General features: G+C 38.2%; 1 protein-coding gene across 2 annotated transcripts in view; it reads left to right on the top strand.

Annotated features, from left to right (window-relative positions):
- The window catches only part of GRIK2 (glutamate ionotropic receptor kainate type subunit 2), an 855383-nt gene that overhangs the window by 296737 nt on the left and 538135 nt on the right, over positions 1 to 20511 (top strand). For both annotated transcript variants that reach the window (XM_089665163.1, XM_089665154.1), the window contains one exon: positions 16409 to 16576. In XM_089665163.1, coding sequence (XP_089521289.1) covers positions 16409 to 16576 — 168 coding nt within the window. The remainder of the gene's footprint in view (positions 1 to 16408; positions 16577 to 20511) is intronic.

Raw genomic sequence — 20511 nt, 5'->3', positions numbered from 1 at the left:
AACAGACATTGAAAAGGATGTGTATAAATCATTAAAGGAGCTAACAATGATACATCAGCAAAGCAGAATGTAGGCAGCCAAATATTCTATGTTGAAGCTAAAGTTTTGAGGTTGGGGAACCTTTCACCTTTTTGGTGATGGCTCTCCACACTTTGACTGTTGCATTAATCATGACGAAAAAGGAATTACGTGGATGTAGGTGAAGAAATAAGGCACTTAAGCTTCAGAAGAAGCTTCATATCTGTTTTAATAGCAATGTGTTCAATTTGTAGCCAGGTTCATTGTTGTGTCGGTGACTACCATTGTTTAGCTTGGTATTGTTGCTTTGTAATATGATTGAAAATCAGGAGCACCTGGACCAGCAAGGTATGTATGAGTTCAGAGATTGGAGCATTTAACTCTTGGATGTTTCCCTGCCTAGATGAATGATATTAAAGTGGATAAACCTGCTTCCACCCCCCATTCTAATGCTATTCAAACTAACCCTGTAAAGAAAAGATCCCTATACTTACCTATGTTAAAGCCACTCTGGTCTGGTCTCCAGCAGTGGCTTCTGTGTGCAGGTGACAGCTGACAATGGCTGGGAAATGCCTGAGAGATAACGTCCCCAATAGACTTACTATAGTGCATCTGTTATTGGCTGTCTCTCTTGCACACAGAAGCTGCCACTGACAGCTCAGCCTGGGACCGGACCAGAGCGGCTTCAGAATAGGTAAGTATACAGATCTTTTCTTTGCAGGGTTAGATAGAATAGTTTTAGAATGGGGGGGGGGGGTGAAAGTATGTTTAGTCTTAGCTATTTACTGGAATTCCACTTTAAAATCAACTGATGTTTAACAGAATGTGTAGTAAGCATAGGAGAAGGAATAGTACGTAACAAGTAGAGAATGTGATGTAGAAGGTACATCTTAGATAAAGCTATGATTCTGGCCCATGAAGCTCAGGTTGAACAACGTTTCTGAGTGACATTTTGTGGTTAGTAAGTATAGGTTAATTCAAAGAATGTTTGATGTGGGTGAAACCAGTTGGATACCTTAATAGGTCAAAATAGAATTTAGGGCCCATGATAAAGGTATCACAACTTTAATATTGTTTTTGCTATATGTGTTGATATATAACATACAGGATTTGGCATGGTTAATTTTATGTAAGAAAATAGAGCTAAATAGGTTTAACGCACAGTACTTTGCAATGCTGGTGTGGACCAAAAGGAGTCAGATATCGAGAATATCTCATCATCAGCATATAGACCTATTCTATGAACTGTGTTACCTATGGTAATGCCAGATGTTGAAGGACTGGAACAAGTAGATTGGGCCAAGGGCTTCATTACTAAAGCAAAAATAAAGGAGGATAGGGAGCAGCCCTGTTTGGTGCCATTAGTAATAAGGGATCAGACAGGATTCTAGATGTTTAAACCCTAGCACTGGGGGATCAGCATAAGCCAAAAATAAAAGCTTCATTGTATTTATTAATTAAAGCAGTGATATCACAATAGTTGTCCCCAAGTTTCCTGTGTCCTCTCTTATTAAAAAAGGTAGGATCTACACTGGATACCACCTATCAATGACCTGAAGATCTAAGGTGTCCAGGATCAAAAGCAGCTGATTGGTTAGGTTCAGCTTCTAACTTGCCAATCTGTGCTGATCTTCCCAACATCCCATATTTAATAGAGCATGCCTAATTATGGCATTGATCCAAACGAACAATTACTGGACAAACAATCATATATTTAAATGCAAGGGCAGAATTAATTTTCATACAGAAGCCAACAGCATTTAAAAGTAAAAATGAAATTTACCTAAGAAGAATAGAAGTCAATTTCAATTAAATAGAACCAAGTTATATAATCCCCTCATCTAAGTTCTTTAGATTTGTTTGACCCCTTTATTGTGTTACAATATGAATACCCCTCCAAAAAAAGTCTAAATCTTGATTGTTTATTGCAGAAATCGTTGGGTTTTTTATATAAAGAATATCCCTAATGTCAATCAGAAAAATCACTGGATCAACATTTTACAATGTTTTAAAATGTTCAATAGCTTTTTAAACTTTCTTCCTTTAACAGAATACACAGTATTTTTGAAACAATCTACTTCCCAAGTTGACAGCACAATCTACTAGATTGCTGATGGGTAAGAAGTGGACCACCAGCCACTGGATCTGTAAGCAGAAGAATGAGAAAGGAAATAGGTATAGGCATATCAATTTGATTTAGTCAGAATATGTAAGAAGGGTCACAGTGGGGTTGATTTACTCAAGGGAGATGGTCTGTTCACCTTTTAAGGGAAATTGCACTTTGCAAGGAATTTTCCCCAGAGCTTAGAAATGATATGAAGCAAAAATTAAGTTTTTTCCCTTGCATGTGATCAGCTATTTTTTGCAAAGTGAAATTTCACCACATTTACTAAGCCCTGGGGACATTGTCATTGCAAAGAAAACAGCCTATTTGCCTTCAGCAAATAACCTCAGTTTGTTCAAATGAATGGACAGTGTGGTAAAATGAATTACCTGCTCACTGGAGAGGCAAAAGAGTTGTGAGGCAGAATTCAACACAAGAATGGACTATCCACCAATTTCTTTCTACCAGCTGTGAGCGTATGGGCACCTAACATTTAATACCAATGCAAACTATGAGACGAGGATCCCCTCCCCTCATGATGTCCTAATAAAAGTGTATATTGCATTATGCTATTGGCCTCTTTAAATTATTTATTGAATAGGGCCCTCAGGCTTCTGGTCTAAAACATATTGCATTTGTTAATAGAAAATATAAATCTGTATATCATTATACATCAACATTCATACATTGCACTGAGCTAATTAAGAATCTCCCAACCAAGTGATAATACTGTTTTAGTTGCACTGCTTTCATTATAAAAAGCAATTCAGCTTGCTACATGCTGATTATTTTTCTTAAATGTGCACCTTAATCAACATTCAAAATTAAACTTTGACAAAAAAGCAGAAACTTAAATTGAATTTTGATTGGGTATTCCTGAAATAAGTCTGTGATTCTGGAACACCCACCTTCTCCTTATTGAAAACCTGATGTAAAAATTGCAAACATGGTCTGGGCAAGGCAAATGATAAGGTATGGGTAAGGCAAGTGATAAAAGAGATGAGGCTTTTCATGGAACTGTTTGCTATTTTATATTTGGTGAATATGTCCTGAAGTCTGCTATTAATACAAATGGCATGTCTGGTTCCATGGTCCATGTGATGTAGAAATGATTTGTTCTATGGTACATAAGCTTGTATGGAAGCTTCACGTTTGTCTTCCCCTATGTTGTTTCTGCTTCTATTGTTGCCTATTGGCTGTAATATGTGCAATTATCTAAATAAAACATTTATGGAACAAAAAGCAATTATAAACATTTTTCAGTCACCAATCAAATTCAAACTTGGTTTTGAATTTGAATGTAATTGGTGATGCGAGAAGTAGCCAGATAGTGTAGAATTTACCAAGCACAGAAAGTAAACACTCCCTGGCCCTGAATAAATGTGTTTTCTGTTGCTGCTGCGGAATGCAGAGAGCTGTATGATTTTAGCATAGTTATGGTATTTTTTAGTAGCTTCTTGATTGTTTTAATTTTTTGCTAGGAATTACTCTTTGATGACAAAGTAGAATTGTTAATAGAATATTGCATAGATATAGGATTTTGTAATAGGCATCTAAATGCTAGTTTTTGTTACTATACTGTATATGCAAAATGTAAGTCCATGCATCATTATTACCTTTATATATTTAATAAAAGTTTCTAGAATATTGTCTTTATTGTATTTGCTACATTAACAACAAGCACTGACTGTGGCATATGATTGTATTCTACCACTATAAGTTATATGTATCCGCTAGGTATTTTTGTATTTACTATGCTAAGTACAATCATATAATCTCAGTGAATCATATTTCATGTTTAATCTATATGATTCAGATCTGTATTGAGATTATTTCTATTAACACGTGAATTGCATGTCACCATCACTTTTGTTAATTAAAACTTTTTCTTTGTACTCATGTTTCACTGCTTGTTTGATCCCCAGATACTGTATATGTTAAATAGCTTGTAAAAATAATGGAACAAAAACAGTGTTTAATTTATGTACCAGGCCTTTAAGCTTTAATCTTTTCCTTACAATGCCCCTTCATGCAAACAAGTGGGAACTTTATGCCCAGCTAGTTTCTCCCAGAAAGTGTTCTTTTGATTTCCTTTAATTTTAGGATATCTAAAATTACCAAATTGTATTTGTATTTAACTTACACAAAATGTACAATACTAAACTAAAGTGTCTTCACTTATTTACAATGTCCTCTGTTGTTTCTCTTATTGAATCAAAATATTTTTACTACCAGCTAAATAATTGATCAGCAACAATGTGACTGAATAATCAGAATCTTATTTTCTAGCAACATCATAATTTTGTTTCTATGATACTGTATCTTTCACTGGGAAAAACTTTGCCAATCTCCTGGTATTTTTTTTCCAATAGTTTTTCTTTGCTCTTTTGTTGATTTTTTTGGCAAGTTTAAAATCGTAGGTGCTCACTAAAATGAAGTCACCACCCAAGGCTGGTGTGGAGGACACAGCTTCTTTTTGCTACTGTTACCCCCAAAAAGAGTGTGCATATGTGTGGGGAAGATGGGGGGAGGTAAACAACTTACCAGCCCCAGAACCACTAAAATTAAATAGAATAACTGAGGTTTGAATTCAGTTCTCATGCTCTCACTCTTTTAAGGGTAATTAATTCCATGGATAAAAAAAATGATGTAATGATGTGTTCTTTTGAGTAAATGACGTTATTACATAGTTACGTAGTAAATAAGGTTGAGAAAGGTCACACACAGGTCCATCCAGGCAAACCTATGTGTGTGTCAGTTTGTGTTTTCTATTCTAAGAGTATACATATCCCTGTATATTTTGCTTATTATGGGCACTTCTTGAAGTTTGTTGAATTTGTCAATACTTCTAGCTGATACTGCTTTCTGGGCAAGGGACAGTAAAGAACCCCCTCCACAATTTCAGATTTGACTTCCTTTCCTCCTCCTTAAGGTTAATAGGTTTAGTTTACTTCTCCTCATAGCTGAGATCCTTCAGACCGTGTATTCATGTATATGCTTTGCTGGACTCTTTCTAAGTATAGGACATCCTTTCTTACAATTGGAAACCAAAACTGAATTGCATACTCAAGATAAGGTCAAATCAATGTTTTTTAAAGGGCTAAAACTATATACTTAAATACCTTATTGTAATATAAGTGAGTATTCTTCTTCCTCTGCTAATGTACTGGCCTTACATGCTGTTGCTAAGTTTTTGGTTCACTAGGACCCCCAACTATTTATTTAAGAACTGATTTTCCCAGTGTAATCCATCATAATAAACATCTTCCCTGCAAGTTATTAGCACCTAAAATGCATAAGTATGCATATTTAATATAGAGCCCCATCTGCCAAATCTTCACCCATCCCCCCCAATGAGCTCCCAATTGCAATCTCAATGCCATTTATTAGCAACATAAATAACAAGATAGAACTGGGGGCACAAAATTCAAAACCTTAGACTACTCCAAGTCTGAGTCATTAACCATCACCCTCTGTAATGTATTACCCTCTGTAATGTTAAATAATTAAGATTAATTTGTTCATTCCATCAGACACACAATCTGAATCTCACAGTTTGTCCTTTAAAATGTAATCTTTTACCAAAACGTTTTAGTGTTTTTAATGACAAGCATTAGACAGACGCTCAATTAGATTGATTTACTAAGAGTCAACACATGCTCTATGTGTTGCAATAGCATCCAGTAAAGTGCATGTTTTAATATACATTACTCCCTTTTACATTTATGCTTGAACTTGTGGCACATTGTGGTGCTATTTTTTTAAATAGTACCTCAATACACTATTACTTTAAGAAAAGCACCCACAATGCAGTGCACTAAAATGCACAAGCTTTGCATTGTAGTGTCCAGCTTTAGAATATAATGGTCAGGTCTTTTTTTTAATGAGCTAAAGTGCAGCCTATTCAAAATGGATTGGCTGCTTTAATTCAGAATGCTTTAATGCACAATATCGTGTGATGTTAGCAAGTGTACTTTAGCATTACTCATAATATGAGTGGGCTTTTAAGAAATATAGATTGTTCACTTATTTACTTAAATATTTAAGTAAAAATATTTCTTTAAGTTAGGAATAAAGTTGAGATACGTTCATTTTAATTATTCAATCATGTACAAGCAAAAATCCTGTTTTTTTTTTAATTTTCCGTGCCCATTAGGAATTGGGTTTTTAAGTAAAGCAATATTGCAAGTTCCAGATTATTCTACAATAGAAATTTGGAGGTTTTAGTGAAAGCAGGGCTAGTGTTAGCAAAAATGTAACAAATAGAACACTTCAGACTTTATCATAACTAGCAACAAGCATTCTGGCAAAGCCTAGGAAACATTTCTGGAGACGAGCATGGGAGGAGGAGACAAGGGAGGTAGAGAGCAGGAGGTCATGGGAGAAGCGGAGAGGATGGTTTGGGTGATATTTGAAACTAAACTTTACATTTAGTTTATGAGACCTAGAATAAGTTTTATTTCACGGAGTCAATGAGCTTGCCGCATATTCAAGCAAAAGAGTTGTCTTGGTCATCCAGGCACACAATTGTTAACCACTTGCCGCCCAGCCACTGTTGAAATACGGTGGCAGGGTGGCACAGCTGGGCAACAGCACGTTTTAAAACATGCGTTTTAAAAACAGGTAGGGGGCACGCGAGAGGCGCGCCTCCGCCCTACCTGCACCGCTGATCCTGGCCACAGGTGTCAGTCGCTGGGTCACGGCCGGTCATTACCAGCCGTGTCCCGCAGATTAGTGGCAATCGCTGACAGAGAGCAGGGCTGCAGTAGCTTTGCTTTCTGTCAGTTCCCTGACAGCTCCTGACATGCTGATCAGGAGAGAAGAGTTTATCTCTCCCGATCAGCGTGTCCCCGTGCAGTACACACCCCCGCCCCCTAGTAAAACACTCCCCTTACACAGTTAACCCTTTCAGTGAATAAAAACGTTAACCCCTTCCTCCCCAGTGCCATTAGTATAGTGTCAGTGTTTTTGTTTTTGCACTGATCACTGTATTGGTGTCACTGGGGATGTCAGTGACCCCAAGTCAGTTCCCCCCAGTTTCAGAATGTCCACCGCAGTTCCGCAATCCTGCCATAAGTCGCTGATTGCTGCCATAAGTCGCTGATCGTTGCCATTATTAGTATAAAAAAAATTTAAAATCTAAGTATCTTTCCCGCCATTTGTAAAAGCTATAACTTTCACGAAAACCAATTAATTTACACGTATTGGTTTTTTTTTTAGCAAAGACATGTCGCAGAATGCATTTTGGCCAAAATGTATGACGAAATTAGATTTTTACATTTTTTTTACTGGACATGTTTTATAGCAAAAAGTCCAAAATATTGTTTTATTTCTCAAAATTGTCAGTCTTTTTTTTTATAGCGCAAAAAAATTAAAATGCACAGGCGATCAAATACCACCGAAAGAAAGCTCTATTTGTGTGAAAAAAAGGACATAAATTTAATTTATGTGCCGTATTGCATGACCGCGCAATTGTTCGTTAAACTAGCGTAGCGCTGTATAGCAAAAAATGGCGTAAATTGCAGTATCTATACCATAGTTTGTAGGTGCTATAACTTTCATACAAAGCAATCAATATACACTTATTGGGATTTTTTTTACCAAAAACATGTAGCAGAATACATTTTGGCCTAAATGTATAACTAACTTTGAGTTTACTATATATTTTTTATAGCTGAAAGTAAAAAATATAGTTTTTCTTCAAAATTTTTGGTCTTTTTTTGTTTATAGCGTGAAAAATAAACAGTGCACAGGTGATCAAATACCACCAAAAGAAAGCTCTATTTGTGTGAAAAAAAGGACGTAAATTTCGTTTGGGTGCAGCATTGCATGACCACGCAATTATCAGCTGAATTAGTGCAGCGCCGAGTAGCAAAAAGAGGCCTGGTCATTAAGGAGGGTAAATCCTCAGGAGGGCAAGTGGTTAATGGTATACAGTATATTCCCATACATACTGCCCTAACAGAAGCAGTGTCCAACAGTAGTAAGTCTTTATATCATAATCAGTCCAGTTGCCAATGAAATGTCAATAGTGTGGTATGATCATCTGTCTCTGCATTGTTGCCATGTATTACACCTACTGCAATAGGATACAGATTGCTCACTTACTCTTTTTATGTCCAATGAAGTTCACATGCTTTTAAAACACCTCCAGGGTATTGGTCTATTGGAACATAATGCTAGTTAACACTATCACAAATGGATCCTATATTCTATAAACAACTTATTTTTAAGAATGACTCATGTTTGGATGTAGACCCAAAAAGTTGCACAATAAAATGACATTCTACTGTCATATTTATGCTACCAAATTTTATGCTGAATTTAAGTCCTTTACTCTGCGTATATTGATGTTCTACTCTACTGAACTTATCGTATTTAGCCTGGAGTGACCGTCACAGTGGGCAAGTTTCTGCAATGCATATACTAATACATTGTCAGATCTACAAGAGGTTAAATAAGTATCAAATCCAGTTACTATTTTAGGCACAAACCTCATAAAGTAAACAAAATATCCTTTGCTTTCCTTGATTAAGCCAAATCCTCCTATATTTGCTTCTCACATACTCCTCCTCCTAGACCAGGGGTAGAAAACCTGCGGCTCTCTAGCTGTTGTGGAACTACATTTCCCATGAGGCATTGCAACATTACAAAACAGACAGTTACAGCTATGACTTGCAGAGGCATGATGGAATTTGTAGTCCTGCAACAGCTGGAGAGCCGCAGGTTGCCTACCCCTGTCCTAGACAGTGCAGCCTGCAGTGAGAAGATTTCTAAGAGACACAGGGTGACTTACAGATAAGAGGGATATGGGGAGCTGAGACAGGGTTCTCCCCACCCCTCCAAAGGGGGTTGTGTTCCATGGGCCCCCCACCCAAAGTGACTCCCGTCACAGTATATCTTTAAATAAATGCTGGTGCATATATTGTAATGGAAATCAATATTTCTACTTTAATGAAAGTGGTGAAGCAATGCTGACTTCAATCATCCAGTAAAGTTTGTGCAAAAATCCTATTTTTTAGCTGAAAGGATAAGTTCACCTTTGGAACATGTTATATGTTCCACCCTAAAAACAGGTGGAACATGTAACATGTTCCCATAGCTGCAGGCATGCCTGCCACCCCCAGGCAGATTGTATGAGAAAAAGCTTCCCCGTACTACCGTACTATTGGTCAGATTTGAAACAGGTCAGTCATGCGGGGCTCCACCCACAAGACTGTGTCACTCATTCACAGAGTTTTGTGAATGAGTGCCTACAAGTCCTGAGCAGCTGTTGACTTGTAGTTTTTAATGGTAGTTCATTGAAGCTTCCTGTCAGTATATCTGCTTGACTATATTTATTATTTATTTCAGGTACTTATATAGCGCTTTACATATATATATATATATATATATATTGTACATTCACATCAGTCCCTAACCCTCAAGGGGTGTACAATCCAAGGTCCCTAACTCACATTCATACATACACATACTAGTGCCAATTTAGACAGGAGCCAATTAACCTACCAGCATGTCTTTGGAGACTATACATCCCTTACGGCAAGCAGATATTCTCATAGGTCTGCAGGAGATCCGCATGGCATCAGAGATCTACTGATCGCTGGTGCAATGTTTTCCAGGCTCCTTTGGACAACATATAATAAATGCTCATTTTTTACATGCAAAAAAAATTAGAATTATTATTGTTGTCCAAAAGGTGAACTTATCCTTTAACCTTATTTTTTATGTTAAGTAAAACTAAATTTTGCAATGTAAAAATTTTCTACTTTTTCCCTAAGTTAACCCTTAATGTTTATACAGTACTAAATGAAAAAAGTTTGTGATTTGCCAGTTTTCCTTATGTGTGAATAAATTTGCTCATCCCTACTGTAATGATTTTTTTAGTTTCATAAAGGTTTTATTGTACAAACAACAAAATGGTACATGTGAAATGGAGGACCTTTTCACTCACAGGTCGGTCTCACGTTATAGCGTGTCTGCTAGTATGTAAGGAATTGGTGAGCTATATTCTGTTTTCTGGAATGTCTGTCCTCCAATGTTTTATAAATTGTATGGATTGTGAGTTATGCCCTTTTTTCCTGCGTCATTTTGGCCAAGAGTTTACCTGATTTGTTGGCCAAGGTAAGTTCAGTTAAGGAAGACTGAGCTATGCACAGCTTCATTAATTTGTTTAAGTAGAGAAGAAACATGTGCCTGCCTCTCTTTCTTAAGTTTAGATGCTAGGGAAATAAATTTGCCCCAAATTACGCTTTTATGAGCTTCCCACAGCGTGAGAGGGGAGACCTCTGCATTATCATTATTGCAAAAGTAATCTTGTAATTCTGCGTGGAGTGCTTGTTTTGTGAGTAAATCCCTAAGCAGGGAGGGATTGAACCTCCAGGTTTTGTGGCTGGGTCTCTAATCTGAAAGCACAAGGGTCAGCATGATAGGGTTATAATCCGAGGAGGCAAAGGATTCATTTGAAGCCATCTGAAGGCAATCTGTTTGTGAAATAAACAAATTGTCTAGAATACTTTTGATGGGGTGGGGAAAAGTAAGTGAAGTATTTATCCTTTGGGTGTAGAAACTGCCAGGTATCATGAAGAAGGAGTGATGAGAGTTAAAACTATATAGCCTAGAGAGCTTTATAAGAAATGAAAGTTGCGCCATTGGAAGAATCCAGCAAGAGGTTTAGAGGGAGATTCAAATCTGTGCCTAAGATAAACATTCGAGAGACAAAAGAGGCTAATTCATTCTCTACAGTCTGAAAGAAAGCAGCGTGCTTCTCATTGGGGCTATATATATTTGCCAGGGTAACTGGTACATTCTCCAGTTTGCCTTTAAGCAATAGCAGTCTTCAAGTTGAAATTTGACATTCTTTGCAAAGAGAATAGCAACTCCCCTCTTCTTGGATGAGGGGTTAGAGGCGTAATATGTTGTGGGAAACCTACTGTTGGTCAGTTTCGGAACAATGGATTGCTCAAAGTGCATCTTATGAATAAATGCTATGTGTACATGATGCCTGTGGAGTTCTTGGAGGGCCAAGGACCTTTTTATTATTAAGGCCCCTAGCATTCAGTGAACAGAACTTCATACCTGGGGGAGGTGCTCTCCTCCTTTTGGGAGGCATACTAACAAAAATAGCACAGTACTCCATATCCAAAAGGGGGAAATGTGGTCAATAGAATACCCTCAGCCAAATGTGTCAGTCATTTCATCCCCCTGAACACACACACAAACAAACAAGAGAAAAAAAAGGGGGGGGGTAGAAGAGGGGGTGAGAGTAAAAAAAAGAGTAAGGGCAAATAAAAAGGAAAACTCAACATGCAAGCAGGTCGAAGAGTTAGAGTTTCAAAAGAAATAGAAAGAAGACAAGGGAGGAAAGAAAAGAGACGGAGGAGGAACATAAATCGGGTGGGTTAGAGTATCAAACTACTCTCCCATGACGCAAAGCTGAAATATGTATCAGCCTGCAATATAAGCCAAGCTGTGTAGGGAATGGGTAGGCATGCATGTCAGGAGACAGCTACCATGGGCTATAGAGGGAGGTCAGCCTATAGGTGTATAAGATATTGGAAATATCTCTCCATTGTCTATAAAAATCCACATTATATAACATGAGGCAAATCTAGCAAAGTGTAATAAGGAGTCTGCGTCTGACCGGGGCCTGGCAGCATTAGGGAATGGTCTGCAGCGGAGTACGTATCTTCCTACCAGCTTTTCAGTCGACTATGTATGCCTTTCTCCTAGGTGCACACCTCTCAGGTCTCATAGACTTAAAGAAGAAAAGGTAGACTGCTGTAAGCCCATGACAGTAAAATAGAATAGAACAAATGAGCAAACGCGTCTCCAATGTCAACTCATTCATCTCCATTCAAAAATAGTACTCCACTGCCCTAAAGTTTCCCATGAGGCTCAGAAACAGGTGTACAGATCAATAAAAAGGATAGAGGAGACCAAGGTCACACATAGAGTATGGTTCAAATGAGGTGAAAACGTGTAATAAAGGCGTGCAGAAGAAAAAGGCTACATGAAGGCTATATTCCATAAGGTGTATAGAGTGCCTCAGTGAGTCCTCTCTGACTTCCAGCATGTCTGCATCATGGTGGGTTACTGTGTCTTCTACTACCTCCAAATGATACCACCTCAAAACTCCCCGAAGCTCCTCTTTCAAATCTGAAACTACATCTGATAAGGCATTCTTGATGTCGGCAGCAATGGATTGTAAATACAACATCTGCTGAATTAGAGAGAGCACCGTGTCTGAGTCAATCCTGCCTTTAGCCTTCGGTGAGTGTTCCGATGCCTTACGGGAGGACATAGTGGGAGAAGAACTAGGCCGAGAGTCCTCTGGCGTCTTGGGTGGCTGGGACCAAAAGATTTTGGGCAAGTTCTGACCCATCTGCGATTGGGGGGTCTTGGTAGAATAGACTGGTAGTTCGATCTTGCCCATGTTTGCCAGGAAATGGAGGAGTACCGGCTGTATTCAATCTAAGCCATGGAGCTCCAAATTCGAGTGGCCATTTCCATGCATTGCCAAGCCACGCCCTTACTGCAATGATTTTTTATAGTGTATGTTAAAGATTTGCTATGTTTCATCAACCTCCTTTAAACAGCTTTCCCATTAAACTTTTATAAATAGAAAGGATATGAACTATTAGAAACTTCAGAAAGTTAATTTTCAATGAAGATATGTCCTATAGCCTTTTATAAAATGTGCTTTTGTAAAGAAAAAATGTTTAATGCAAGGGCATTAACACTGTTTCAGTAGTTTATACATACAAACATTAATTCCCTGTAAATGGTTTCACAATTTCAGTCTTGAGTTCTTAATGATTTTATCTATCTCATAAATTAACTTTATATAACATTAATGCAGATTCATGTTGTAAACAATCCGTTGCCATAATATATTACCAGAAGGAAATACTTTGTAAGTATTTGGAAGACGTTAAAAAAGAAAGAGTTCAGCTCATTTCAAACTTCATATATCAGAAAGTTTGTCTGTTTCAATGGAAATTTGATCTTTAATAAATATGGTAAATAATGAAGTCTTTCTATAATTACAATTTCAGATGTAGCTTTTTGGCAACAATAGAGCTAGCGTGTGTTTCACAGCAGGAGACTGCATTCTGTGTCATATTATTTTCTTGTTCTTTATCTTACAGTAACAGTCACAAAAAAATCTTCTTTTACAAAGCAGTGAATAATATCCCACTAATTCCATAAATATGATATGTACTTACCTCCTGTGGTTAACATAATTTAGTATTGATACCAAAGATTTTGTTAGGCAGATTAGTAATAATCACAAATGTCTTTTATCACAATAGCATTACACTTTCTGGTAGCCACCATGTCATCACCTTCATAATGATATACCATTAATACAATAATGAAAATAAATGGATGAATAGTTTGCTAATGTATCTGAATGTAAAAATGACTTATAGTAATCTAAGTCTAAAGATAATTCTCATGCTATTACTGAGATTTCTTTTTTTTTAAAACTATTTTCAGTTAGTCTGCAAGTTGCCAATTTTAGGAAAACCCTCTATGATAATTGGGATGTCTGGTTTACTGTTCACCTTATGCTGTTATCATTTAAACTGGGCTTCCAAAATGTAAGCTTAAAGTAGTATTAAAACTTCAGCATTTTTTAACTCAACCCAGTCAACACAATAAAACAACAATTCTCTAGTTAATTGTATGTTAAAAAATCTTACCCCAGCGCTTGCTGTTTATAACTTTCAAAGCTGCTGGCTCCTACTCTCTTAGTGTTGCTTCCTGGAACTTCCATTCTTCACATGACAGAGATAACAGTAGACACTGCAGTCTCCAGCAAGTCTGTTGTCCAAGCTTGGAGAAGGGGGAGGGGAGTAGGGAGGAGCAGGGGAGGAATTTGCCATCCTAGGCTACAGGACTGTATGCTTCTATTGATGCACACAGTGTAGGAATACATAACTCTAGTCAATGCATGCAAGGGTAACTCCATGTGATGCTGAAAGTTACAGGGACCATCCTGAAACAGGAAACCTGGGCAGAGGTCATGGCACCAGCTTAAACTGGACCTTAGGCAAGGATTAAAAGAAAAAGAAGCTGCATACTCAGTAACTGAATACATTTGTTGCTGAAAGTGCTTAAAAAACCTTTATTAAAACTTTACGTTTATTTCCCTTTGAGCTGTGTTGGTGTTTGAAATGTTTACAGGTTGTAAGGCCAGTGTAATAATAATTACTACAAATATGCATATGTTTATACAGTATATATTTATATATATATATATATATATATATATATATATACACATACACACACTATATTGCCAAAAGTGTTGGGACACCCCTCCAAATCATTGCATTCAGGTGTTCCAATCACCTCCATGGCCACAGGTGTATAAAATCAAGCACCTGGCTATGCAGACTTCTTCTACAAACATTTGTGAAAGAATGGATCACTCTCAGGAGCTCAGTGAATTCAAGCATGGTACCGTGATAGGTTGCCACCTGTGCAACAAGTTCATCCATGAAATTTCCTTGCTACTAAATATTCCACAGTCAGCTGTTAGTAGTATCATAACAAAGTGGAAGCAACTGGAAACAACAGCAACAAAAGTGGTAGGCTACGTAAAATTACAGAGTGGGGTCAGCGCGCACTGAAGTGCAGAGTGCGCAGAAGTTGCCAGCTGTCAGCAAATTCAATAAAGACCTTCAAACTTCATGTGGCCTTCAGGCTAGCACAACAACAATGCATAGAGCTTCATGGAATGGGTTTCCATGGCCGAGCAGCTGCATCCAAGCCTTACATCACCAAGTGCAATGCAAAGCGTCGGATGCAGTGGTGTTAAGCACACCGCCAGTGGACTCTAGAGCAGTGGAGACGTGTTCTCTGGAGTGAAGAATCATACGTCTCTGTCTGGCAATCTGATGGATATATCTGGGTTTGGCAGTTGCCAGGAGAACGGTACTTGCCTGACTGCATTGTGGCAAGTGTAAAGTTTGGTGGAGGGGGGATTATGGTGCCGGGATATTTTTCAGGGGTTGGGCTCGGCCCCTTAGTTCCAGTGAAGGGAACTCTTAAAGTGTCAGCATACCCAGAAATTTTGGACAATTTCATGATCCCAACTTTGTGGGAACAGTTTGCAGATGGCCCCTTCCTGTTCCAACATGACTGTGTATCAGTGCACAAAGAAAGTTCCCTAAAAATATGGATGAGTGAGTTTAGAGTGGAGGAACTTGACTGGCCTGCACAGAGTCCTGAGCTCAACCTGATAGAACACCTTTGGAATGAATTAGTTCGGAGACTGCAAGCCAGGCCTTCTCATCCGACATCAGTGCCTGACCTCACAGATGCGCTTCTGGAAGAATGGTCAAACATTCCCATAGACACACTCCTAAACATTGTGGACAGCCTTCCCAGAAGAGTTGACGCTGTAATAGCTGCAAAGGGCGGGCAAACTCAATATCGAACCCTACAGACTAAGACTGGGATGCCAATAAAGTTTATGTAAATGCAGGCATCCCAATAGTTTTGGCAATGTAGTATGTGTGTGTATTCTATTTAAAATTTGGTTTACATTGTTATACAAAAGTTTGTAGGTTTTCAGCATGAGGCCAGTCAATATAGTACTGCATGACTGTGCAAGGAAAGTTTCCATCACTTAGTGAATGTGGTGCTCAATCACATGCTAATGAAAAAAAAAAATGATTGTTGCTGGAAATGATTGGAAGATTGACAGTGACAGTTCACTTTGCTAACTGAATAACCTGAACCCTGTTAGTAAATCAACCCCAGTGTCTCAAAGGATCAGAACTTATTACATATATACTTCATTTTGAATCAATTGACTTTTTTGAGATGAGGCAAAAGTAAACATAATATGAGTAAAAAGACAGCATGTAAAAAAACTAATTAAAATTTATCCTGTCATGTATGTTATGTGTCTATAAATATTTGAATACCAGAAAATCAAAACACAATGAATCCTGGGAATGGAAATTAATAATTTTTTTTAATGTTTGTTCAATATTAACAACTGACAGTTAGAAATGATATATGTTCAATATAAAATGTAGCCCACTATTTCTTAAGAAACCTATCATTATATTATTCCTTGGTGTTTTTACTGACTGCAAAAACCTGAGAGACTAATCTGTAGATGGTTCACAGATCTCAGTGATTGTTTGGAATGAGTTCAAGTTCTGAACAAAGCAATATTTGTAATACCCACCAAGATTTTTGTAAGTTGCTATGTATGACCTTAATTTGCTTGTTGCCTAATCTTTTTTTTTTTTTTAATTTTAGGGGGGATTTTTGAATATGTAGAGTCTGGACCATTTGGAGCAGAAGAACTAGCCTTCAGATTTGCAGTGAATACAATTAACAGAAACAGAACTTTACTTCCAAATACAACTTTAACATATGATACTCAAAGAATAAACCTCTATGACAGCTTTGAAGCATCCAGAAAAGGTATTGTTCTTGTTTAATGCAGTGGCCAATGTTTGGAAAGAAATGACATGGAAAAAATGTTTCTGTGTAATCAGATCCTCCTTTGCATTGCCAGTTATTGTAATGTTTTTTGATGAGTTGCTGCTGTGCTAATTAGACTGTGAAAAAAGCTACATACAGTACATTCATATTAGCAATGGTTTACACAGCAATTTACAAAAATAGGGGAGACTGTACAGTTACAATGAAATTCAATACATGAGGAGGGCATTGCAGCTTAGAATCTTAAAGGTAATAATTGAGAGGGATGAGCTGATGGGGGAACTAAAAGTATTTTTTTAAATTAAAGACAGGATAAGCATCCCTGAAGAAATAGTCAGACACCTTGGGGTAGGAGGTTCCAGAGAAAGGGAGAGGCACTGGATAAATCCTGGAGGTGAGCATAAGAGGAAATGATGAAAGAGCTAGAGTCTTTTTTTTTATTTGGGGATCAGTATCATGAAATTGTGATGAACACAACACAACTGCCATTTGTTTGAAGCGCATTACAAATATGCAGTAAAGTTTTGTGACCCAAACAACCCCGTCATTACTGCACCAAAGTACCATATTTTTATTTCCTTTAGCTAGCTATCCCGAGCTATCATTAAACCTAGAAAATCCCCTATAGTCACAATCTCAGGCAGCCTTATAGAGAGAGCCGGAGGTTATGCACATGGAGGTAGTAGGGACAAGCAGGTAAATTGGTGGTCAAGCCACAGCATCAAGAGGTAGGGAATGCCTACCATTTTTCTGGCAGTGTTCATACTATATAACCAATATATGAGGAAGAGATAGCTGAGTGGCTCATGAAACCTTTCTGTTTAAACTGGCATGGAGGTGGAAATGTTTTAGTATAACATCACTCACTTGCTGAAGGAGGATGTGCAAGAAATCCTATTTTCAAGTGTTCAGGAAGAGTTCCAAGAACAAAGCTGGAGGGGACTCCAGGTAGGGATCAGCAATTGCCAGTGATGTTCCTTTAGCTGCAGTTTACTGCCAGGTGATGCAGAGGGTGGAAATCATAAGGGTGAGGGTGGGAATTATGAGGTAGAATCTGGTTAACAGAACACTGTAAACTTCCTGGTTGCTTGCAATGATGCAATTCCGACTCCTTAGAATTTTGTCTCCCCAAAATACCCCAGAACATATTCAATGGTGAAAAAAAATGTAAGAAAAAAACTTTAAAAAATACATAATAATAATTAAAAAAAACGCCTTGCACCTCTTCTGGTCTGCCACCATTACTAGCTCCTGCCACCACTCCTGGAATACCATTTTAACCATATCAAATGCTAAAAGCTTAAATCTGAATACAGATTCATGTATAATTGTAAAGAGGCCTGAAATGGAAATATATGCCTTGAGTAGACAGCTGAAGGCTTTGCAACATTCTGTTACTGTGTGGGGTGATGTTAAACTGCTATCCAAGTTGGAGAATGGCATCACTTTGGAATACTGCCACTGGCTCTTGCCTACCGAGAAATTGAAGTCATTGGTTGCAAGAGTGGTGGGGAATAAATGCACAAAGATGTGGGTAGCATTCTCTCCCCTATTCCAGCCTATCCAGTGGCCAGCTAGAGTTTTACAGCACATTCCTCTAAGTTTTACCTTAGTAAGTATCCATCATTATAAGGTCCGTGTCTAATATACATCTGAGGACTGGATTTAAATGTGTTAATAGGCATAGGTTATCTTTTGGGGTAACTTTGCAAATCAGTGTACATGACACAAGATAAAACTTTGACATATACATTTAGAGGAATTTAGGAAAACTGGAGCAGCCAGAATATGGAGTAGATGTGCATAGCACCCAATCAGATACTGTCTTTTATTTTCAAAGCTTAACTGAACAAGCTGAAGAAAGAAACTGATTGATTGCCATGCACATCTGCCCCAGATCATGTCTGCTACTGTTTGATAAATTCCCCCATTGTGTATGTTCAATAGTATATACATAGAATGTGAATTGTATCCAAACATAATGGTATGCACTATATTGCCAAAAGTATTGGGAAGCCTGCCTTTACACGCACATTAACTTTAATAGCATCCCAATCTTAGTCCGTAAGGTTCAATATTGAGTTGACCCATACTTTGCAGCTATAACAGCTTCAACTCTTCTGGGAAGGCTGTCCACATGGTTTAGGATTGTCTCTATGGTAATGTTTGACCATCCTTCCAGAAGCGCATTTGTGAGGTCAGTCATTGATGTTGGACAAGAATGCCTGGCTCGCAGTCTCCACTCTAAGTCATCCCAAAAGTATTCTATTGGGTTGAGGTCAGGACTCTGTGTAGGCCAATCAAGTTCCTCCTACCTCAAATTCGCTCACCCATGTCTTTATGGACTTGTTTTATGCACTGGTGGTCAGATATGTTGGACCGGAAGGGGCAATCCCCAAACCGTTCCCACAAAGTTGGGAGCATAAAATTGTCCAAAATGTCTGGGTATGCTGATACCTTAAAAGTTCCCTTCACTAGAACTAAGGGGCCAGGCCCAACCCCTGAAAAACATTCCCACACCTTCCTCCACCAAACTGTACTCTTGGCACAATGCAGTCAGGCAAGTACTGTTCTCCTGGCAACTGCCAAACCCAGACACATCCATTGGACTGCCAAACAGATAAGCATGATTCACATGTCTCCACTGCTCTAGATTACAGTGGCAGCATGCTTTACACCACTGAATCCGACGTATTGCATTGCACTTGGTGATATAAGACTTGGATGCAGCTGCTCGGCCATGGAACCCCATTCCATGAAGCTCTCTATGCACTGTTGTTATGCTAATCTGAAGGCCACACAAAGTTTGGAGGTCTTTAGCTATTGACTCCACAGACAGTTGGCAACTTCTGCGCACTGTGCGCTTCAGCATGCGCTGACCCCGATTTTACATGGTCTACCACTTCGTGGCTCAGTTGCTGTTGTTCCCAGTTGCTTCCACTTTGTTATAATACCACTAACAGGTGACTGTGGAATATTTAGTGGCAAGGAAATTTCACAGATGGACTTACTGCACAGGTGGCAACCTATCATGGTACCACACTTAAATTCACTGAGATCCTGAGAGCGACCCATTCTTTCACAAATGTTTGTGGAAGCAGTCTGCATACCTAGGTACTTGATTTTCTACACCTGTGGCCATGGAGGTGATTGGAACACCTGAATCCAATAATTTGGAGGGGTGTCCCAATACTTTTTGCAATATAGTGTATATTGTATTTTGTTAGTCATGATTGCTGTGATAGAGATATGTAATTAATTATTGATATTGTTTAATTATATAAATTTTGCATAAAGATGTATCCTGATTATTTGTTCTGATGACCTGGATGTTGGTTCCTGAAAAGTATTAACTTTGACTCCTCCAACAATAGAAAGAAAGACTATGTGATTACTCAATATGTCTGCATTTAAAAATATAGGATGAGTTGTTTTCAGACTAATGCTGGGTACACACAAGGTTTTTTTTGTTCAATCCAATGGGCTGGAAAGACACAAGTGATGTTAGTGCAGCAATCTCCCTGCTGTATAAAGCTGCAGTGCTTGTGAGCTACTATGGTGTATTAATAAAAATTAGTGATGTGAAACAAAATGTATTAATCCTGTGGTTCGCTAACACTTATACACATACCCATATAAATGTGTGATACTGGTTATTAATTAACTGGTTATTATTAATTAGAACATGACACTAATTTAATATAATTAATCTCCCCTGCTGTGCTATTGTGTTTTGCCAGAACACACTAATCAGTGCTGGCAGCCAATGACTGCTTATTGGATGTTGATTGGATGCTGGTTTTCCAGCATTCCAGTTCAATAGAAGCTGAACAGACAGCTGTAAACCTGGGCCAAAAGTTGTCTGGCTCCTGCGGAAAAGATCGTTTTTGACCAATGTTCGGGCCGCTTGTACC

The sequence above is a fragment of the Staurois parvus genome, unplaced genomic scaffold (assembly GCF_062004578.1).
Source record: "Staurois parvus isolate SC_StPar_1 unplaced genomic scaffold, SC_StPar_1.0 ptg000048l, whole genome shotgun sequence".
NCBI lineage: Eukaryota > Metazoa > Chordata > Amphibia > Anura > Ranidae > Staurois > Staurois parvus.
Note: the sequence above shows the minus strand (reverse complement) of the source record. Positions and strands in the feature narration are given on the sequence as shown.